Source organism: Muntiacus reevesi, chromosome 16, assembly GCF_963930625.1.
Source record: "Muntiacus reevesi chromosome 16, mMunRee1.1, whole genome shotgun sequence".
NCBI classification, from domain to species: Eukaryota; Metazoa; Chordata; class Mammalia; order Artiodactyla; family Cervidae; genus Muntiacus; species Muntiacus reevesi.
Genome location: NC_089264.1, coordinates 56,864,317 through 56,884,955, shown reverse-complemented (window position 1 = coordinate 56,884,955; position 20,639 = coordinate 56,864,317). Strand labels below are relative to the sequence as shown.

General features: G+C 42.8%; 1 protein-coding gene across 11 annotated transcripts in view; it reads right to left on the bottom strand.

Moving 5' to 3' along the window:
* Nucleotides 1–335: 335 nt before the first annotated feature.
* The window catches only part of LIMCH1 (LIM and calponin homology domains 1), a 341,102-nt gene continuing 320,798 nt past the window's right edge, over nt 336–20,639 (bottom strand). For 6 of the 11 annotated variants that reach the window (XM_065907148.1, XM_065907152.1, XM_065907151.1 and 3 more), the window contains 9 exons: nt 19,176–19,256; nt 16,621–16,713; nt 15,663–15,767; nt 14,142–14,269; nt 12,856–12,971; nt 12,238–12,361; nt 8,534–8,642; nt 6,232–6,334; nt 336–999 (listed from right to left, as the gene is read on the bottom strand). In XM_065907148.1, the coding sequence (XP_065763220.1) occupies nt 974–999; nt 6,232–6,334; nt 8,534–8,642; nt 12,238–12,361; nt 12,856–12,971; nt 14,142–14,269; nt 15,663–15,767; nt 16,621–16,713; nt 19,176–19,256 (885 nt within the window). In that variant the 3' untranslated portion in view covers nt 336–973. Of the gene's footprint in view, nt 1,000–6,231; nt 6,335–8,533; nt 8,643–12,237; nt 12,362–12,855; nt 12,975–14,141; nt 14,270–15,662; nt 15,768–16,620; nt 16,714–19,175; nt 19,257–20,639 lie in introns of all 11 variants that reach the window. The other 5 variants (XM_065907146.1, XM_065907147.1, XM_065907150.1 and 2 more) reach the window with 3 other exon arrangements.

Genomic DNA, 20,639 nt, shown 5'->3' with positions numbered 1-20,639 from the left:
AGGCAAGGGTGAGCAGGGGTCACACCTAATGATGGACTGATCTCGATGACAGCTTCCATATGTCCCACACGGAGCCTTTTATTGAATCTAGAGCAGGAAGAGAAGCAAGCAACGAAGCCCTCTCGGCGATCACTGACCCACCACTCTTTGGAAGATTAAACTTCTTCACGGATTTTGGTAGCAACTTTGGAAATAATGACTGAATTATGTCCCTCTGATTTCTTCCTACCCTTGGGCAATGCCCCAGAGTGTAAACCTAGCCAATATTACAAGGGTTCTCTCTATTTGACGGTTCAGCCTATATCAATGGCAGAATTCCCAAAGGACACAGAATCTAATACTAACGGTACAATAATTTATTGGTATGACTTCCACCTCAAAAGGTAAGTAACACAAATGTTTCAAGATTACAGTTTATGATATCAGCCTAGTGACTTTGCAGTAAAAACAAGTTATAGCTCAGAGCTAGATGGTGTGATTTTTAGTTTCTGAAATGCATTAATTGTATGCTCCTGACTCAGAAGACCACGTGTCTCAAATTGGCATGTCCTGCATTCTCTGCAGCTCAATTCTGTAAACATAAAATGTTTAATTCCTAGAAATGCTAAAAAAAAAAAAACCAAACAGGTTTATTGCATCATTTATCTCATTAACTCCCAAAAAAGAGAATAACATATTTTAAACCATAAGCCTGTTTGACCACACTAAGACCTCTTCTTTTTGAACTATTCAGGATCATTACAATTCAATATTCTTTTGTATATACTGTGCAAATGCCAAAAAAAAAAAAAAAAAAGGAAACCAGGAAGACCATGAACACTGCGCTACAGAAGAACAGATACCATCTTTTAAAGTAGCCTTTCAGAAACCAGATGAACGCTGTGGAGCCCCTGGACTCGGGGCTTCGTTAAACAACGGCCGGGGGACACCCCGGGAAGGAAATGGTGAGTGAGCTGGAAGCTTGAAGACCACGTCACAACGTTGTGGGCTGGCCAGCACCTGGCGTGGAGGAAACAGAGCAACATGTGGTTACAGTAGCCAGCCATTCTGGATTTAGATGTTCAAACACTTCCGAAACTAGTGATGGCCACTGCCCACATCTCTTCCTTCCAGGGAGAAGAAATCTGTCCCACAATACCACTTGGAGGGTGGTCCAGGGACTGGCCCATATTGGCATCACCTGGAGCTTGTTAGAAAGGCAGACTCTTGAGCAGTATCCCTGAACTGAACAAGAAGCCCAGGTGGTTCATATGCCCTGTCAAGTTTGGCTGAAGTCCTCTGGATTTCGCCCTAAACCAAATGACCTCCACCAAGCTTTCTTCCTTGTTTTCTGTGGCAAATAAGCAAGAAAATAATTTCTGTTCTGTCAGTTTCCTTAGCTTGTGATTTCTCTAAGAATAAACACATTGCAACAGGAGGAATCTGACATATGATCTAGAAACAAGAGTGTTAGATTTAGCAAATAAAATATAGAACACCCCATAAAATTTGAATTTTAGATAAACAATAAATAAAGTTTTTAGTATATATCCCATGGGATATTTCGGATATACTTGTGCTAAATCCTGAGCAAGAGATATTTGGGACATACACATACTAAAAATTCATTGTTTGGCTGAAACTCAAAAACATGTAACTGGGCATCTTGTATTTTATCTGGCAACTCTATCTAGGAAGGATGGTTTGGGCTCCATATTTCCTGCTGAAACCTTCACGAAGTTTCTCCTTCATTTTAGGCATTAGAGTTATGATGAGGCAACTGCAACATTGGAAAAGACCCCCGGGATTTTGCGTTAAATGCATTTCACACAAGTGAACGATCAAACAGACACAAAGACATGGTCATCCAACACCCAAGCACAGATGGCGCCAGTTAACCCATGTGACGGCTTGATTCGTGACAGGTAATTTGCTTTGCACTCCTCTTCCCATTTACATATGAACTTACAATCTGTTTACATTACTTTTAGGAATGGCATTTTAATATGCTGTTATGCTGTTTTTCCCCCTCCAAAAGAAAAATTTCATTTAAATGTGACCAGTTACTTGAAGAAAATAGGATTATATATTCAGGTTTTATTATTCCACACAATGAAGTTATTTCATTTCACTAAGAATGCCTTTGATGTAAACCACCTCTCACATCTATCCATCTCCCTTCTTAACTTCAGATCAAAATCAAGTAAAAAAAGAAAAAAATGATTTTTAGCCATTTTCCCAATTCTGACTCTTTTACTGCATCTGGGGTATATTCGATCAATTCAGGTGCATTTATACTTCTCTAACCAACTATTAGCCTCTCCCCCTATTCACTCTGAAGGTAGAGTTTTTCCTTATGACACCAAGAAAGAGATGAGCAGTACTGTCAGATGTGGTGGTCATTCTCCCTGCCATTTGTTGACCTGATTAAAGTTTAATCTAAAATGATATTAATTATCTGGAAAAATAAATGTGAGAGTTAGGAAAACTTGGAAAAAATAATTGGAGAGAAGGTGGCCAGTCTCTCTTTCAGTACTGAAGCATAATATGAAGCTATATTAATTAAAACTGATACTAGAGAATAAATAGGTTAATAAAACATGATAAAATATCCAGAAATAGACCCAAAATATATATGGGAACTTAGTTTAGGAGAAAGTTGCATTTCAGATTCATAAGAAAAAATTGGATTTTTCAGTAAGTTATAGTCACACAATTGGGTAACTGGAAAACAAAATAAGTCTGGTATCTATCTTATTTCTTACCCCCACATACATTTCTGATTATCAGATGTTTATATGCCAAAAAAGAAAATTAAAAAAATTCTAGGAGAAATTGCAGCTAAATTTATTTATAGTCTTGGAGTAGTCAGGGCTTTTCTAAGTAGAACACAAAACCCAGAATCCAAAAAGGAAAAACGAGAGCTATGTTTAACTAACTTAAGTTTAGGTAACTATGTTACCTAAACTGAAAATTTATTCTATGAAAAAAAAATCACAAAGTGGAAAGACCAATGATAACTGCCCAAAGTAGCAAATATAAAATAAAGGGAAAATTTCCTCAATTTACAAAAAACTTATAAAAAGCAACTGACAATAGAATAACGGGAAAATGAGAGAGAAATATAAAAGATTTTAATAGAAAAAGAAGTATAAATGGTGGACAAACAAATGAAAAGATGCTTAAACTCACTTATAGCTAGTTAAAGACTACAGATCCAAGCAAAGAGGTTGTATCCCCCCGGCCTAGCAGAGTGGAAACTTTAAAAGTTTGATGATATCCAGAGCTGACAAAGGCATAGGGAAAGAAAGAGGCTCTCATATACATTGGATAGAGTGTGCTCTTTCGGGGAATATAATTAGGCAAATTGCCTGAAGATTTAAATGGCATGTGCCTTTTAACTCAGCAGTTCCACTTCCCTTGTGGCTCAGACAGTAAACCGTCTGCCTGCAATATGACAGACCTGGGTTTGATCCCTGGGTCGGGAAGATCCCCTGGAGAAGGAAATGGCAACCCACTCCAGTACTCTTGCCTGGAAAATTCCATGGACGGAGGAGCCTGGTAGGCTACATACAGTCCATGGGGTCTCAAAGAGTCGGACACGACTGAGCGACTTCACTTTCCACTGCTCAGAATCTACCCTGTGGAAATGCTTTCAAAGGTTCATCAAGACATACATAAAAGGCTGTTCACTGGAGCATTTAAAAAAAATAGTATTAAAAAACTGGAATTAACAGGAGCACTCCTTCATAGCGCGTTAGTTTTAAGTTATGGTAAGTCCATACAGTAGGATTGTACACAGCTATAAAAGAGCCTTAAAAAGAATGAGGGGAAAGAACACGCTATATGAAAAAATTGCCAAGATATATAACTAAGTTGTCTTCCCTGGTGGTTTAGATGGTAAAGAATCCGCCTGCAATGTGGGAGGCCTGGGTTCAGTCCCTGGGTTGGGAAGATGCCCTGGAGGAGGGCATGGCAACCCACTCCAGTATTCTGGCCTGGAGAATCCCATGGACAGAGGAGACTAGTGGGCTACAGTCCATGGAGTTGCAAAGTCAGACACGAGCGAGCGGCCAGCACTTTCACTTTCATCATTAAGTTAAAAACAGCAGCAACAAAAAGTAAGTACCGCTGTGGCTGTGCCCTTACCTTTGTGAAATGAAAACCAACACAGGGAGATGTGTCACACACATGTGCATCTGTGTGCGTGCACACACATGTATATGTTCAAACACACATTCTGCCCCTGTCCCCAAGAAGTTATTAGAAAGTGATTATGTGGTTGACTGAAGATTTTTTTCATTTTTCAGTTTTTATCTTTCTAAACAATACATTTTCCGCTAAACTTTTATCATTTATACCTTCTATTTATTTCTTCTTTTGAATATAGATACTGGTTCTCTAGGCAAAGAGATAATGAACCTTTTGGTTTGGTCTTACTTAGTACATTTGTATTCTAAAAAATATCTAGTGAAATAGTGCATCAAAAATATTAAAGAAAAAATAGTATCTTTAATCTACTTCCAATTACCTGTTTTTCATCTTACAGGACAGTGGCAGGAACCCCATGGTTCTTGTCTTTAGATTTGGAATCAAAAGCACTTAACATCCTTTATATTTGTATCCACAAGAGAAAAATTGCTGGCCTAGATCCTAAAAGCTAATTTCCGAAAGAAATGACAATGAAACACCCAGCTTCTCAATTAAAATAAAAATCTGGATGAAAACAGGTCACTGTTATCCAGAGGTGGGTTCGGGTTTGTTCTCTACTGGTATTCTTCAATCCCTTTAAATGATGAAAGAAATTCAGATTTACAGCACGTTCAAATCTGGCTGAACCATCCTTCAGCCTAACAGCGCCCTCTTCTGGTCCCCTGGCTCACACACAACAGGTCAGTGAGGTTGCAGGAAAACGCCAGTTTGTGTCAATAACAGAAAAAATATTACTTTGAATCCTGGGACAAAAGGGTTTAGTTTTCCTTTTTAATGTACAAAAACAAAACAAACAAATACAAGTATAGTTTAAATAAAATATAATTATATATTATACACACACACCTGCTTTTGAGTGTGTGTGCTCTGTCATTTCCGACTCTCGCGGCCCCACGGGCTGGAGCCCGCCAGGTCCTGTGTCCAGGGGATTTTCCAGCTAAGCACACTGGGGTGGGTTGCCACTTCCTTCTCCAGGGGATCTTGCTGACCCAGGGACTGAACCCCGGCCTCCTGCATTGCAGACTGAGTCTTTAGCAACCGAGTCAGCAGAGAAGCCCTATCCACCATAAAGACTGTATTTATGATGGAGACCGAGGACAGATTCAGAGGCTAGCCACCGGCCAGGTTCATATTTTCTAAACAGTGGCTGGGCAACAGCACCCCCTCGTGGCCCCCCAAGTTTATCAATACATGACCTGTCCACGTCAGGAGGCCTAGGCATCAGATGGGAGAGCAGGCGGCTCGAGGCAGCTTCGAGGCAGCACTCACTGGTTCAGCGCTGATTAGTGCGTACTGCGGCGTTTTGGAGGAGAGTGGGGATTCACAGAGAGTAAAACACACCGTTCTGTCTCTCAGAGAATTTTCAGTTTCGTTGGGAGCAAGCCCGCATTAGGCCATGAAACCCCTGAATGCAGGCATTGAGGAGCGGGTGCCTGATTTGATGAACAGTGCAGGGCGACTCTTCACGTGTGAGATACCCTCCACATGCTGCTGGCCTCCTAACGAGACCCCTCACCAAATGAGTAGGGCTTTACAGGCCTGACATCACCCTGAATCTCACTGGAATCTCCATGCTCAGCTCAGCCGATGTCTCAAACTCGGTCTACATTTTCACCTGCTAGTGTATCAATGCCTTTCTAGTTAAAAAGAATTTGCCCACATTGCAGCAGTCGTTCAAGTGAGAAAGAAACAGTAAATAAGGGGTCACTTCATTAGCGTTTCTTTTACCTGCGTCACTCAGTCACGTCCAGCTCTTTGTGACCCCATGGACTGTAGCCCGCCAGGCTCCTCTGTCTGTGGGGATTCTCCAGGCAAGAGTACTGGAGTGGGCTGCCATGCCCTCCTCCAGGGGATCTTTCCAACCCAGGGACTGAACCCAGGTCGCCCTCATTGCAGACAGATTCTTTACCATTGCTAATAAATCTTTCTTTAAGTGTAGGAGCACCAACTGACAGGAGAAATAGTTGAATTCCTAAACTGGTCCAGGAAAGGCATGTGCTTGCACCCGTACATCTCAAGGCATTTTCCCCCAAGACTTACTTCTGGGTCGCATGTAGCAGTCATTACAGTTTAGAAGACCATTTCGGATCCTCACGTCCGTCCCACTCACTGCGTCTCCAAGCTGTCCTTTACAAATTCCACACTGCAGGGCAGAAACAACAGAAGTTATAGGGCACATAAGGAACTGTTTCCTTACAATGCTCGGTTACTGTTCACAAGAGGAGCGCAGTGATCACTCTCTAACCTCCAGACTTGTTGAGTGTCTACTATGTACGAGAGGCTGCTCTGCAAGCTGACTTCCAGAAACGATATACTTTTAGCATTTTATCCCAGGTCCTAACATTTTACAGAGAAGGACCATGGTTCAGAAAGCTCAGGACAAGGGGTGACTTGTCCAAGGTTGTGAAGTTGGTGAGTGGTTATCAGGTTGAATCCCAAAGCTGATTCTCAAGATGGAAGACTGTCTTAAACAGATTAAATCTTAGTGGTTCTAAGTAAACACATGCCCAACAAATTATATATCGAAGCTTGTCTCTGAATGAGGCTTTTCAGAGTTGTTGGGAAGTTCTATTAACACCTAACTACAATTACTGAGGAACAGCACCCCCATCTTAAGTTTCCATGTTAGAGGCAATGATACCAGCTTAGGCTGAGTACAGGAGACTGCGGGGTGCCCGGTACTGGCTGGACCAGCGACGGTGGCAGCGGGGCGTGCTTCATGCCAGCCACGTGCAGGCAGATCGTGACCGAGCCCAGGAGCGAACAAAGGGCCCCGGACTCTAAGGTCACCCGGGGCACAGAGAGGGCTCCATTCAAATTATATTACGAGCTACACCTACACACAAGGGTAGGGATAAACCCATATGGTGACGCACCTTAAGGCTTCAAGTCAGCTCTTGGAAGTGAACGGTTAGAGAAAATAAAGGCCTTTACAGCTAAGAAGACAAGTCCCCTGTCCATTGAGAATCTGCAAAAACTCTTTGTCACCTTGATTATTTCGAGTTCTGGTTAAGTTTCTGAGAATAAACTGTGGTGTTAGAACATATTATCTTGATATGACCATGAAATTCTTAAAAGTATATACTATGAGCCTCACAATACTCCAAGGTAATTTAGGATATACATTATTTATGTTAATTTTACAACAATAATATTGATAATTGAGTCTTAAGTATCCATACTGTGTTTTGTTCATGATAAGTTTTGCTTTCCAGTGATTACTGACATAATTAAGCTAATAATTTCAGAATGGCTTCATTCACTTTCTCTTAGTGTACAGGTAAAGTGAGCGTTATTTTAAATCTGTGCAAGTTTACTTTATAGCCGAGGGGGGTACCAACAAGAAACAGGATAAAACCTGAGGACAGAAGAAAACAGGTCCGCATGATGAAGGAAAATAAATTATTCTTTTCCAGAGCTAGAGGGTGTAGCTTCGAAAATGATATATTATTTGAAACATGCCCAAGGGTGATGAAAGGAGATGCTGATATAGTCTGACTTGTAAATTTTTAAAAAATAAATCAGGCAAGCATAAGTGGTGAGCTCACCTGCTAATTGGCAGGAGATCTGGACTAGATTTAAGCCTCCTCATTTTCAGTTATTCATTAATTCAATCCTCTAGAAATATTTACTGATACCATCTCCTCTAGGTATACAGAGGAAATAATGATGAGCTAGACAGACACGGTACCTGCCCTTATGGAGCTTGTAGTTTATGAGAAGAGATGATAATTAAACAGTCCGATCGTGAGCATAAGGAGCATGAAAGTTTCTATAGGGACCTGTAACAAAGGCAGCTTGACTCAGTGCGCTGAGCGGGGCAGCTCTTAGAGGGAGTAATACTCCATCTGTGATTGCAGACACACTCACGTGGAGATCTACAATTTAGCAACTAGCTGCAACCACTTAATTGAGGGAAATCCCCCATCAAGGTCAAAGACCAAAAACCTCTGAGTTGGGTCACAAGAGTCTAAGAAGAAGCAAAGACGTTACATCCCAAATAAATCTGCCCTGCCTTTAAAGATTCAGAAGTATCACTGTCCTCCTGGGTGGCTTGCTTAGCTTCCTGCTAGAGCATACACTCTTTAGAAACAAAAAAACAGTTTTACAAAGACACGTGGCACGCATACGACTGGCTTCCTCTAACCTGACATCCCAGAGGGATGCGTGATAGAAGAATTTTATCCTCAAAGATGGACTCCATGCCAATTTCTGTACAGCCTAGCGCTGGGGGGCCTCGCACACAAAGGCTGTTAGGACTTCCAGGAGGTACTTACTAAGCACAGAACGAGGCCAAAACACATGACGAGCCTCGACTCGGAGGGGCGTGACGAATACGTACCTTAAAGCACTGGATGTGAAAATACAGGCTGAGGGTCTCAATGATCATAGCAGCGCCTTTGCCCAGGGGAAGCCCGCACGAAGAGCACAGCTTCTTCCCACTCACAGACCTAGGGTGCAAAACACACGGCATAGTAAGATGCGCTGCTTAGAATCTGGAGCCTCACGAAAAAATGAAATGGAACATGGAGCCTCACGAATATGGAGCCTCATGCAAAAAAAAAGAATGGGTTTTTAAAACACTGATATCATGAATGAAAGGACGAATACTGGAATGATAATGAGCAGGAATTAAGCATTAGCTATAAGATGGTGATAATTGATAGATCAAATACAGTAAGCCTCTGCTGTGGCACTCTGTGGAACTCTGTATGCATGAATTATTTGTTTTTTTTCCCATTTATTTTTATTAGTTGGAGGCTAATTGAATTATTTGTTATAAAAAGTTTGTGCTGTAGTCTGTTCAAGCACAGTGATCAAATGCCTTGAAATGATTCAGTGTATTTATCACATGTTTTCTTAAATCCTCAAAGACAATCAAGTTCAGTTTTACTAAGGTTTTAGTTGCGTTAAGTTTTTCTGTAATTGCTTCATCGGCCCACTAGGGCATTCCTTTTTATTTATTAAAATTTGTCTGTTGTTGCTTAAAAGTAAAGAGGAAATCGGGATCCAGTCTAACAGGTACCCGGCAGATATAGGATCAAAGCTCTGCCCTGACACCAAGTTCTGTGATCTGGTGTGAAGAACTCACACTGGGTTTCCACTGCATTGGCTTAGACAGGACGGCTGTGCCCTAGCCAGCTTTCCCACAACGAAGGTCAGATTGCAATGATGCCGACTGTGAGGAAAACTCTTGGAATTACGTAAGAAACTTTAAAACACGCAGTGTCGTTTGGAAGCTAACCTTATACACAGGGAGAGAAGAAACAGGAAGGAGGACAAGAGGGAAAAAAGGAAGAGCTGCCCTTCACAGAACTCTGTGTATTAGGATTTCCCCCTTCTCCCGCAGTTAAATGAAATCTCTGAATCAGAGAAAACCCTGCAGTACTTAGCAATTTGTTTCTCCAGGGAAGGGGAGCTCAGGCAGCTTTTAAGAATATCATGGGGCCCAACTAATGTCCAGAAGCAATCACTGGAGAGCTGGAGGAGAGAAAGAGGGAAGATGAAGTTTCGTTTCTCAGCGCCTGCCTGGACCGCTCCACGAGCCCCCAGCGGATCCCGCCTGGAGGGACCGAGCCTCCGTGGGGGGAAAGGCGCCGGCTTAGGAGCCTGGTGGGCTTTCTTATCAGACTGCGGGTTCCACAGAAGGTAAGTAAAGCCGATGGCCGCAGTCGTGCCAGCGCCGCGCGCTTGGCTCTCTCGGCCGAGGGCTGATAACCCCTGCAGGCGGATGGCGTGTGTTCCTTTGTCCTGCCTCTGCGAGTGTGTAGGAAGAGACACGGTGGACAAATCCACACGGGCCCCGGCAAGCACGCGTTCGGTGGTGATGGCGCGCGGCAGGCTCCAGCCAAAACAGAGCAGCCTCAGAAAGGCTTGCTGACCTCTTGTACCTGTTTGGTGACTGGCCAGGAGGGGTGGGGGAGCAGGGGGACAAGCGCCCAGCCTGGAAGTTCTCTCGAGGGCTTTTCCTGTAACACGGGAAAGGAGCCAAACATCGTAAGTAAACAGGAGCCCAGTCCCACAAGAAAAGACATTTTAGAAGAAAAAAAAAAGCCCTCTTCCTTGACAACCACGTAAAAGACCATTGCACATCCTGCTGGTAATTTTTAAACAAAGAGCAAAAAAATAATTCCATCTAGCAGGCTTGTTCAGACACTGGCTGAACTGGTATCATATCAAAACCAGGCTGGCATTGTTGAACAGAAAAGACAAAACAATTTTCTACTCTTTATTTTTGCCAGGTTCTTTGCTAGTTAAAGTTGCACGCTGAGCTAGATATAAAAACTATGAATGGGATGGAAGGGAGAGGTAAGTGAGGCTATAGGAAAAGCTCTTCAAGAGATCCCAGAAATAAAGAGCGGTGTTTAAAGGAAATATTTTTCAGTGAGGTGGCTTCCTCCCTTATTCAGAAATTCATCACAGGCCCACGAGATCAGGGGTGATGTTCAAAACAACCAATAACCACTATGTAATGTGCATATCCAAGGCAGAATGGTTCCCAGCCAGAAGCTCCCTCAATGGTTTCAGAGGTTCGGCTGGTTACACGTGAGCCCTGCCTGTGATCAAGCTGTCAGTTCTGGGCTTTTGCTTTTAAAAGTTAATTTCACTTGTAAAGAAAGGAATAGGATACAGAAAAGAATGAGGGAAAGAGAAATGCCAGCAAAGATTTCAACAGGGCGTGAGGCCATCTGTCTTGTAACTGCTTTCAGAATAACTTCTTGAGCCCCTGACCTCCCCCACCCCAAGCCTCCCTCCCTAGACAGAGCTTGTCTTCTTCAAAATATCAGTTTTTCATGGAATATCCTAAAGTATAAGAACCACTGCCTTGAAAAAAGGTTGAAAATCACAATAATCAATAACAATAATGACTCCTACGTGATTTTACCTTCTGTTAATGCTGCATATGTCATCTAGACACAGAGGAATGAAATTAGATAGACATAAGAGAAAAGGGGGAAATGGTTTAAAACTGTGTTGAGAAAAAAGTGTTAAGAAAAATCAGATAAAAAGGTGAACTTATAAGACAAATTATCATCCTCATCACCATCACTATCGTTATCAACATCATTGCCGACAATGTGTGGTACTTACCATCTTCCAGGCACAGAACCCTATGAGGTAGGCGCTTCTACTATTCCCAGTTTATACATGAGGAAACTGGGGCAGAGAAAGATTAGGTGTCTTGCTCAAAGTTTTATGCCGGCAAGTGACAAGAGTCAAAATTTTGAATCCAGGTGGTCTGGCTCCTGGTAGAATGACTGGTTAAAGTATAATGTATATTATCTTTTTAAAACTGATTACAAGGAAACTGTAGGTCAAATATGACATAATGAAATAACGAGAAGTACTTTGGGTAAGTTATCTAATTTCCCTGAGCCTCAGTTTCCTTATCTGTAAAATGGGAACAATAACTCAATAATGTAATTGGGCGAGTTCCGTGAGCTAATACACAAAAAGAAGAGGAGACAGATATCTGCAAGCCCTTCAACACAGTGCCTGTTACATTGCCATGCTTCAAAAATGATGGGAACTATTTTTATTGTAAAAAATGTAATTGTTACAAAATTAGACTAAAGCCTGGGGGTAGTTATTTAAGGAAAGAGAATGGTAAGGAGAGGAAAACCTTTTTTTCCTTGAAAGAACATCCTGAGATCGTTAAACTTGCTTAAATAAATCGGTAATACAACATGCCAGAAAATTCTTTCCAATGTTTAGATTTGTCAGTGAAAAACATTACTTTGTCTCTTTTAAGTTGCTAAATTCAGAGTAAATACTTACTTGCCAGGAAGATCATCCCAAACTTCATAAGTATTTGTTACCTCGACAATGACAGTGAATGGAGAGAAAGCACAAAAATGCTGCAAACCACCTGCCAACTCTCACTTTTTCATTTTCCCCCCTTCTTAGTTTAAAAGACAAGAAATTCCATATAATTAAATCCCTTCACTGTACACTTGAAACTAACATGACACTGTAATTTAAACTTCAATAAAAAAAATAAAATTAAAAAGAAAAATTCCACAACCATCTTATTCCGTTACTCACTTCCGCCTTTCACTTGGAGACTCAATCTGATGGTTAATGCTTTTGTCCAATGGAAGGGTTTTTGGCTTCACATCTTCTAAAACGTGCATCGGTGGGTTTGATACCTGCTGATTCTGGGATGGATCTGAGGCCAAAGAAAGAACATACAGTTAGTGCTCGGGAAAGCGGCTACCTCCGTGCTTAGGAATCACCTTTCTTTAAAGTGCTAATGCCTGCTGAGGTCTCACAGTGATCTCATGGGACTTCCTGGGGCACAGTGGTGGGAGTTTATTCACTGTGCCGTTTAGCATGGCAGCCAGCAGAGGCCACATCTGTCTGGACGATGGGGTGGGGAAGGGGTCTTACGATAATAGAAACACGCATATGTGCTTGCTAATCGCTTCAGTTGTTTGACTCTTTGAGACCCCATGGACTGTAGCCCGCCAGGCTCCTCTGTCCATGGGATTCTCCAGGCAAGAATACTGGAGCGCCTTGCCATGCCCTTCTCCAAGGGCTATTCCCCCCCAGGGATCAAACACGCATTTCTTAAGTCTCCCGCATTGGTAGGTAAGTTCTTTATCACTATTGCCCCCTTGGGAAGCCCACTGAAACGTGGGAGCTGGCCTTCTCCATCCTTACCCTGAGCTTGCTGTGGGTTCACCCCATAGTGGGGGGCCCCAGCTTCTGTATCCAGCTGGTGGGAGATGCTTTCTGATGCAGGGTTCTCAGAATGAGTCAAGACCCCTTGAGTTAGGCTGCTAAAACAAAGAAATATATTTCAGAACAGGGATAAAAGCAACTGAAATGATTGATCTTATCCCTCAGGACAAGGAAGTACCAATTACAAAATGAAAAGAATGGGACCAACTAAATATTATTTTAAACTAGATTTAAAATGGATTTAGAATCCTGTCAAACGCTTTGCATTTTCATTATCCGTCAATTTAACAAATCATCATTTCTGACATTCTCTCTACCTCCTTGTCCACAAAACTCTTCATTCTAATAATTTTGAGGCATGACAGAGCTAACTATAACCCCCCAGATTTCCACAAGAGAGGGCTTATTGTAGAAAGCATTTCGGCCATATGGGGCTTTGGCAGCCTATGATAATTCACTGGTCTTTTAGTAGCAAGTTGGACACGACTTAGTGACTAAAAAAAATAACAACAAAGGCAAAGAAAGGAGAGATGGAGGAGATCTTTTCAAAGTTTCTGGTGACAACACGGACTGTCTGGAGAAATAGCAATAATTCATGTAAAATGTTTACCAGCATCCCTCAGACATTCTCGACTTGTGAATTTCAAAACTGGAAACGCTCTGTAAATAATTTTAACTGAAATGGATGTGCTGTTTAAAGGACTCTGCAGGCTCTAGACATGGGTCCCACACTCCAGTATCCTACAGTTCAGCGAGTCTTCTAGCTGATGAGCCCAGAATTCTCAGAGCAAGTCCCACCAGAAGAGTTCAGCTCCCAACCAACCTTTCAAATTGGTCAGGATTTGAAAATAATACTCAGATAACCTGTTGTTTCTCTGGGTCCCTCTAGGATGCTATGAGCGTGTACCCAAGTGTTTATGCACACACATCCATGCACACTTGTCACTATCTATCTGACATATTGGAGCCCCAGGGGCAAACATTTATATCACAAAGAACTTGCTGGTAGCAGAGCCAGCCTCCTGGGTGATCTACAGTCTCTCCTTATTTAAAAAAGGTTTTACCTATTTAAAAGCTAGACTATTTTAATTCAATAGCATAACGACACGGACTTCAGAGCTGTTAGAATGTGTTCAGGCAAGGATACATGGATAATGCATTATTGGGAAGTAATTTCAAAGCTGAGTGTGGTTTGCACTAGTGATGGAGGGAGGGGCACAGCCCCACCGCGCGCACACGGATGAACTGCCTGGACCGGCCCATACCTGCCCTTCTCCTCCGGGGGGTCACCTCCCCTCGTCTTCGGCAGGGAGTCGCTGTTTTCCTCCTGGACTGGTCTCTTCTGTCTTGCCTCTTGTTCTCCCTCGCAACAGTTTCCCAAGTCCATCTTATTCTAATGGGGAAATCAAGGATAATCTTGAATATAATTTTTAAACATACCGGACAACACTCATGTCTGGCCATGGAATATTTGAAACTGTTTTCAATCAGACTGTCTACAGTGTAAAGAATGGTTGTTCAAATCAACTGAATGGTAACTGATTTCCAATAATTTGAAATGAACATGTAATCTGGATCTCTCAAAAGTTATCACAAAAGGGATTTGGTTAGAAAACCTATCTTCCAAAATAAAACAAGGTCATAGGACTGCTCATTTAGGAACAAGTGGCTTCAAGTATCCATGGGTTATTTTAAAATGCAGATTATGGAGTATAACCTTGAAAACTATACAAAAAATTTAATTTTAAATTTTAAAAGTGTTTTTAAAAGTTTAAATAAAAAATTCAAAGTTTGGTATGTGCAAACGGCTGGTGCATATTGAAAAGTTAGTTGTTGGACAGTGTAGAATTCCTCTGATTACGATTATAAACAACTTATTTTAAAGTCTACACAACGTTTCATAATTATTGCAATATATGAAAGAGATATGAAAGATTTGGCTTTTGTGATGATCTCTGTATACAACAGCAAAGATAAGCAATATTCTGAGCTTGGTGAATAACCAGGCAATATCAAATGTAGTGAATTTCTTTTGCATAATATGTATTAAGTTAAAATTGGATAATTAAAAAAAATATAGTGTGTTGCAGCACACCTTAATTGACTATAGAAACAACAAATATGACATATACCCAAGTGGTATTATATTCATTGTAAAATGAATGTATTCTGTTATTTATATCATCAAAAACATAAAGTGTAGATTATGGACAAGCCAGGTCTTGCTATGACATTTGTCCACTACCTCCATGACCTTATTTAGGGGACATAGAGTTAGACCAGCTTTTCTGGACTCTCTCCAGCCCTTGGAGACACATATATATCTCATGTGGAATTTCAAGAGCTATTTAGAAGCAACTTTTGTGGAGGCTGGTGTGAGCACATTGTTGGTTTTGCTGGCATCATGCTGCTACCATCCAGGGCAAAGAGATGAATGGTCTGGCAGAGAGAAAACAGACGTCCGCTGAGTGAGTGAATGATGGGCAGTGGGAAAGACATTCCAACACACGGCCTCGCTAACCAGGCTCGTGCCAACCATGCAGGGGCTTTGGTTGCCAGCCTGTGCGGGCAGAGCGGGCCTCAGTAATGCGTGCGCTGCTTCTTAGGGATAGACTCTAGGGTTTGGCCGTGGCAGTGATGGATCCACGGGGTACCGTGGCCGTGTGGTAGCTGACATGATTCTATGGCAGTCCTGTGTATAAACTGGTGGGAAACTTGGCCTTGTGGCTTTATATTTTTATTTTGGTTTACTTATTTCACAAATTGCTTTTAATCTATGGTCTCACCACTGTCCCACTGCCTTCTGTCACGGAGGAAGATGTAGAGAGCTGGTCTGCAGAACTTGAAGAAATAGTAAATGGAACCACAGTGTCCTCAATTATTTTCCGCTCCTTGGGGAAGGACAGGAATTAATGAAAGGGAGAAAAAGGAAAACAGTTATTTGTCAAGAGAAAAGTGTCATTAAAGGACTTTAGGGGAAAACATCAGAATTATGTGCAAACAAGCAGTGCATAAAAAAAGGTCTTTTAAAATCAGATAGCATTCTCTATGGGGAATGATTAAGAAATTAGCATTTAATTTAGAAAAACAGTCTTTGCAAGATAATTAGTTCATATGATTCAAGAGGCCTAATTAGAAATGCTACTGGGGGAGGACTATCCACAAAAATTATTGTTGAAGATAAAATTCACAACAATATTCACCATAAATTTTGGATAACATAGATAAAGTATAGCTTCAAATTCTTGAATATGGTCTGGCTTGTTCATCGAAAAAAGCTAAACAAACAAAACCAAATTCTCCTCCCTTCCAAATCTCTTTAGTATTATGGTGAATGCAATAGTAAGGATTCACTTAGCTTTGATATCAAAATTATCCTTGCAAAATCAGTATTAATTCCCTACTGCCAAACACACAAATAATTCCCTAACAAACACACAGATAAACACATTGATACTTTCATGTCTTGTAAGACAAATAAAAAATCTGACCTCTAAAGAAGAGATATACTTCTATTCCCTCCCTTGACCGTGACTCAACATACCCTTACCACAAGCTAAATCTGGGCGGGCAGTGGTCTTTCACAGCCTACAGGACTCTTTTAAAAGGCTGATGTGGGGCGCCACTGGGAGTAAAGAGAATCAGAGACAGCCCCACACGCCGTGCAGAATGGACACACAAAATTCTGAGCGATTTTGAGGCATTCAGGCTTCAGGGTTACATTCCCACTAGGGAACGTCCTACCTCCTCGTAGTATCTGCGTTCTTCTTCTTCCACTTCCTTTTGGGCCTTTTCCCACTCTTCTTTCAGCTTGTCCTGCTCCTTCTGGTATCTCTCCTGTTATGGAATTTCCACAGATTGTTGTGAATTGACCAGAACTTACAGCCCTGAGACCTTCCCCCAGTAAACCATCATGTACAATGTGTTGCAAAACTCTCTCCTTGTAATGCTCTGAATCCTAACCCATTCATGCACCCAAAGAGGAATGCCATTTTGTGGTACTTAACCATATTAGGGACATAAAAATCCAAAGGAAAACAATCTTTAGTCCTGTGGGTATTTCACAGAATTGTTCCTCTCAGATACATGAGTAGATATTTGCTCATGAAAAGAAGACAGATGAAAAGACTAAAATCTTCTTAACTTGCATTTTAAGAGACAGGCTAAACCAATAGTTTGCTTTTTACTGGGCCCTTCAGAGATGAGTTCTGCCATTCCACTAATAGAAATATGTTGCTGCTGAGAGAGTTTAATAAAAGATTTTTTTTAAAATCTCGGAGGTTTACAATACAGATGATGGAGAAAGGTCCAAAGTGGATGAGATGATAATTAGTTGAGTGGCCATTCTACTAAAATGGAGTCTTCCTGGCTTTAAGTCATCCCGAATTAAGAATAGCTTTTAAGCAGCCCACTAGAAGGTGTCCGTATCAGAACTGCTATGACTGTTTTCAGAAAAAATGACACTAGTCACCTCTTCTGGGGAACAAAGCAAAAATACTCTGAATTTTGGAGAGCTTTAAAAACGTGACTGGAGATGCGAACTGACGCCCCTGGACGCCTTGGGAACGGCGTCGCTGACGTGACGGAGGCTCAGGACTCGCTGCGGCGCGTCGCAGCACACACAGCCAACACTTCAGGCTGACTGCTGTCAGGACTCTCTCTGGGGCTGACACAGTCTGCCCTCCCGTCCCCTAGGGAAGGCACCGAGAATTCCTCCAGGCATTTCTTGCTGTGTCACTACCTTAGGAGCGAAAGGGCTTAATGGAAACTAGAGTTTGTATTCATGCTCTGGCAACAACCACGGCTGGTCTGGAAACTAATGTTTGTATGCATGCTCTGGCAAAAACCATGGCTGGTCAACCCATGGCAGGCTTTTAACTTCAGGTCAAAATTTTATCAAAACCTAATATTGTACAGTTCTAGAGAGAGACGCCAGGGAGCCTCAGAATAGAAGACACAGACCTTCAAACTTTACAAAACCTGAAAACCAAGCAAAGACCCTTAGGTTTCTTGGTTCTAGGAGTCGACGTCATGTCTCTCTCACCAAGAGGATGGACTCATGTCTCCCTCACTCAGAGGGGAAAGGTGGGGGATGTCTGTCACACACACACCCTTCCTTCCCCATAAACACCTTAGCCCCCAGCCTACCATCCACACCGAAAACCACGGCACCTTTCAGAGTGTAGCAGGCACAGCGTCGCCACGGGAAACGTGGGCACCTGATGTCTAAGGGACGCACAGACCCCCAGGGCTGGTCTGACGCCTCCCAGTGGACCTCAAAGTCCCCACCGCTCTGGGACTTTGCTGACTTCAGTTCTCACTAACATTTGGCATTGAAAGTTTACTCCTATGATATTTTGAAAAAGTGTCAAAGTAAAAGGGCAGACCGAGAGCCACACTACAGTGATCGAGCTGACCCTTGCTCCCCACCCCTGGGAATTAAGCCGAAAGGCTAAGAACAAAAACCTAAGGAAAAAAAAAAGGACAATAAACTTGCATGAAGCACTGCTTTCTACACATGGGCAGAAAGTCAGCACCATTGGGAATATATTGGAAAGAACAGAGTCATCCAGCTGCGGATTTGAAACAAGGCTCAGTATCTGTTAGAGGTGTGGCCTTGGGAAGATGACCTTTTTTTGACCCTTAATTTCTTCAGTTGCAAACCCAGACTAATAAGACATACTTGGGCAAGTTTCATGAGGATTAAACCAGACAGAGCACGTCAAGCACCCACAAATATGCCAGCTCCGGCACACCCTGAGCTCTCAGCTTGGGCTAGTTTCTGAGGTTACTCGGTTCCTTTCTGAAGCCACGCTGCTCCGCAAACCTGGCCCCAAACAAGTAGGCGCACGATACGCTCACTCCCAGAATTTTTCTAGAATTGAAAATTAGGAGCATTTGCTCAAAGATGGAGCAAGTACTTCTACTTAAGGTATAAGACTCAGGTCAAATGTTATTTCACATGTATGCCATCAAATAGCTTTCTGGTTTTTTCCCACCCTTAGCTGGACTGGAATTTGACTGGCAGCTAAGGAGATGATGAATGGGTCGGTGGGCCCTTAATGAATACCTGAATTTTTTTCCGAGTGAAACTTTTTTTCCTTGTGTTCATCTGTGTAACCTCTGGTGGGAGGAATTAGACATTGGGCATTCTGTCTCATGGGCACAAAATGGATGAACTTAAGCTCAACAACTTCTGCGAAGAAGCTGAGTCCATGCACCTCCTGTGCTAGACGACTATTTAACACAACAGAAATTAGGAGAGCATCCCTAAAAGAGGGGAAAAGCTGCAGACCCACCTGGAGCAAACGTTCCTGCTCCTGCTGCCACTTTTCCTGTCGCCTGCGCTCCTCTTCCGGGTCCCACGCCCAGAACTTAAACTGCTCAGAAAATAAAACCATGATCAAAATTCAGCCACGTCCTCGAGGCCAGGCAGGGACAAGGGACACAATTAGCTCCCGGTCTGATACTCAGATGGACATGCAGAAGCAGACGCCTTCCCAAATCTAAAGGTACTCTTTGTTGGCAGAAACTACCTTTTTTAACACTTGGCTTTGCCACTTGGCACGCAGGATCTTAGTTCCTTGACTAGGGGTTGAACTCATACCCTCTGCATTGGGAGCATGGAGACTTAACTACTGGACTACATGGAAACCACTTTTTAGCCTTAATCCCTCTTCGGTTTACGTCCAGAATGCTGGTATGATTCTTTGAACCATTTTGGAGCTAATGAAAACACAAAGTAATTAGCCACTGGCATGGGAAGGCTTTTGCTTCGTTTCTCTTAAAAGCGATTTCTTAAATGTATTCACACTCCTGAGAGTAAGCTACTCATTCTGCATACTGATCCTGGGTTCAAGGAAATAGGCGTGCTTATCTCGGCAGGGCTGCCCAGGGCCTGCATGAGAAACATGCAAACACAGAGACTTTTTTTTCGTGGTCTTTTCCCACCCCCATGTTATTTTATTTTGTTGTTGAAGGATAACTGCTTTACAGAATTTTGTTGCTTTCTGTCAAACCTTCCTTAACATGAATCCGCCATAGGCATACATATATTCCCTCCCTTCAGAACCTCCCTCCCCATCTCCCGCCCGATCTCACCCCTCTAGATTGATACAGAGCTCCTGTTGGAGTTTGTTTGGGTCTTTTAAACAGGTTTTGTGTGTGTGTGTGAGAGAGAGAGAGTGTGTGATTTGGGGAATCAAGTGAGTGAATGGAAATAATGGGAGCAGGATGCATAAACCACGGTGGGCACCTGGGCCATGGAAGATGAATGAGATTCAGAGCCGAAGGGGGAAGAAAAACCATAACTGGTCCCTAACGTCAGCCACAGTGGACAGACGCCTGTACTAAGGCTGGCCTCCCTTTCACCCAGAGTGGGTGCTGAGGAGAAGACGTCTCCCCAGCCACCGTGCTTCTGCACTCCCCTCTGTTCTGACGGGCTGGTTTTGGGAGCCGGATAGCACTGTCTCCGAATCCTGAGAAGGAGCCGGGTGAGGGTGAGGGGCTAGGGAGGAGGGGAAAGAGTCAGGGCTGGAGGGTGGCGAGCGGACTTCACCCTCTGTGGCTGCCTGCGGAGCGGGACAGAATCAACCTCATCCAAGGTTTCAAGGGGCCGAGTGACCGCCCAAGATGCCTGGGCCAGCCCACCCGCCATCCTGCCCTGCCCACAGTCGATCAGGCTAGCACCCAGGAGCACAGTGGCTGGTCTGGTCACGAAGCATCTTCAGGCCGAGAATGTGAGCCAGGCCATGTGTGTGGCT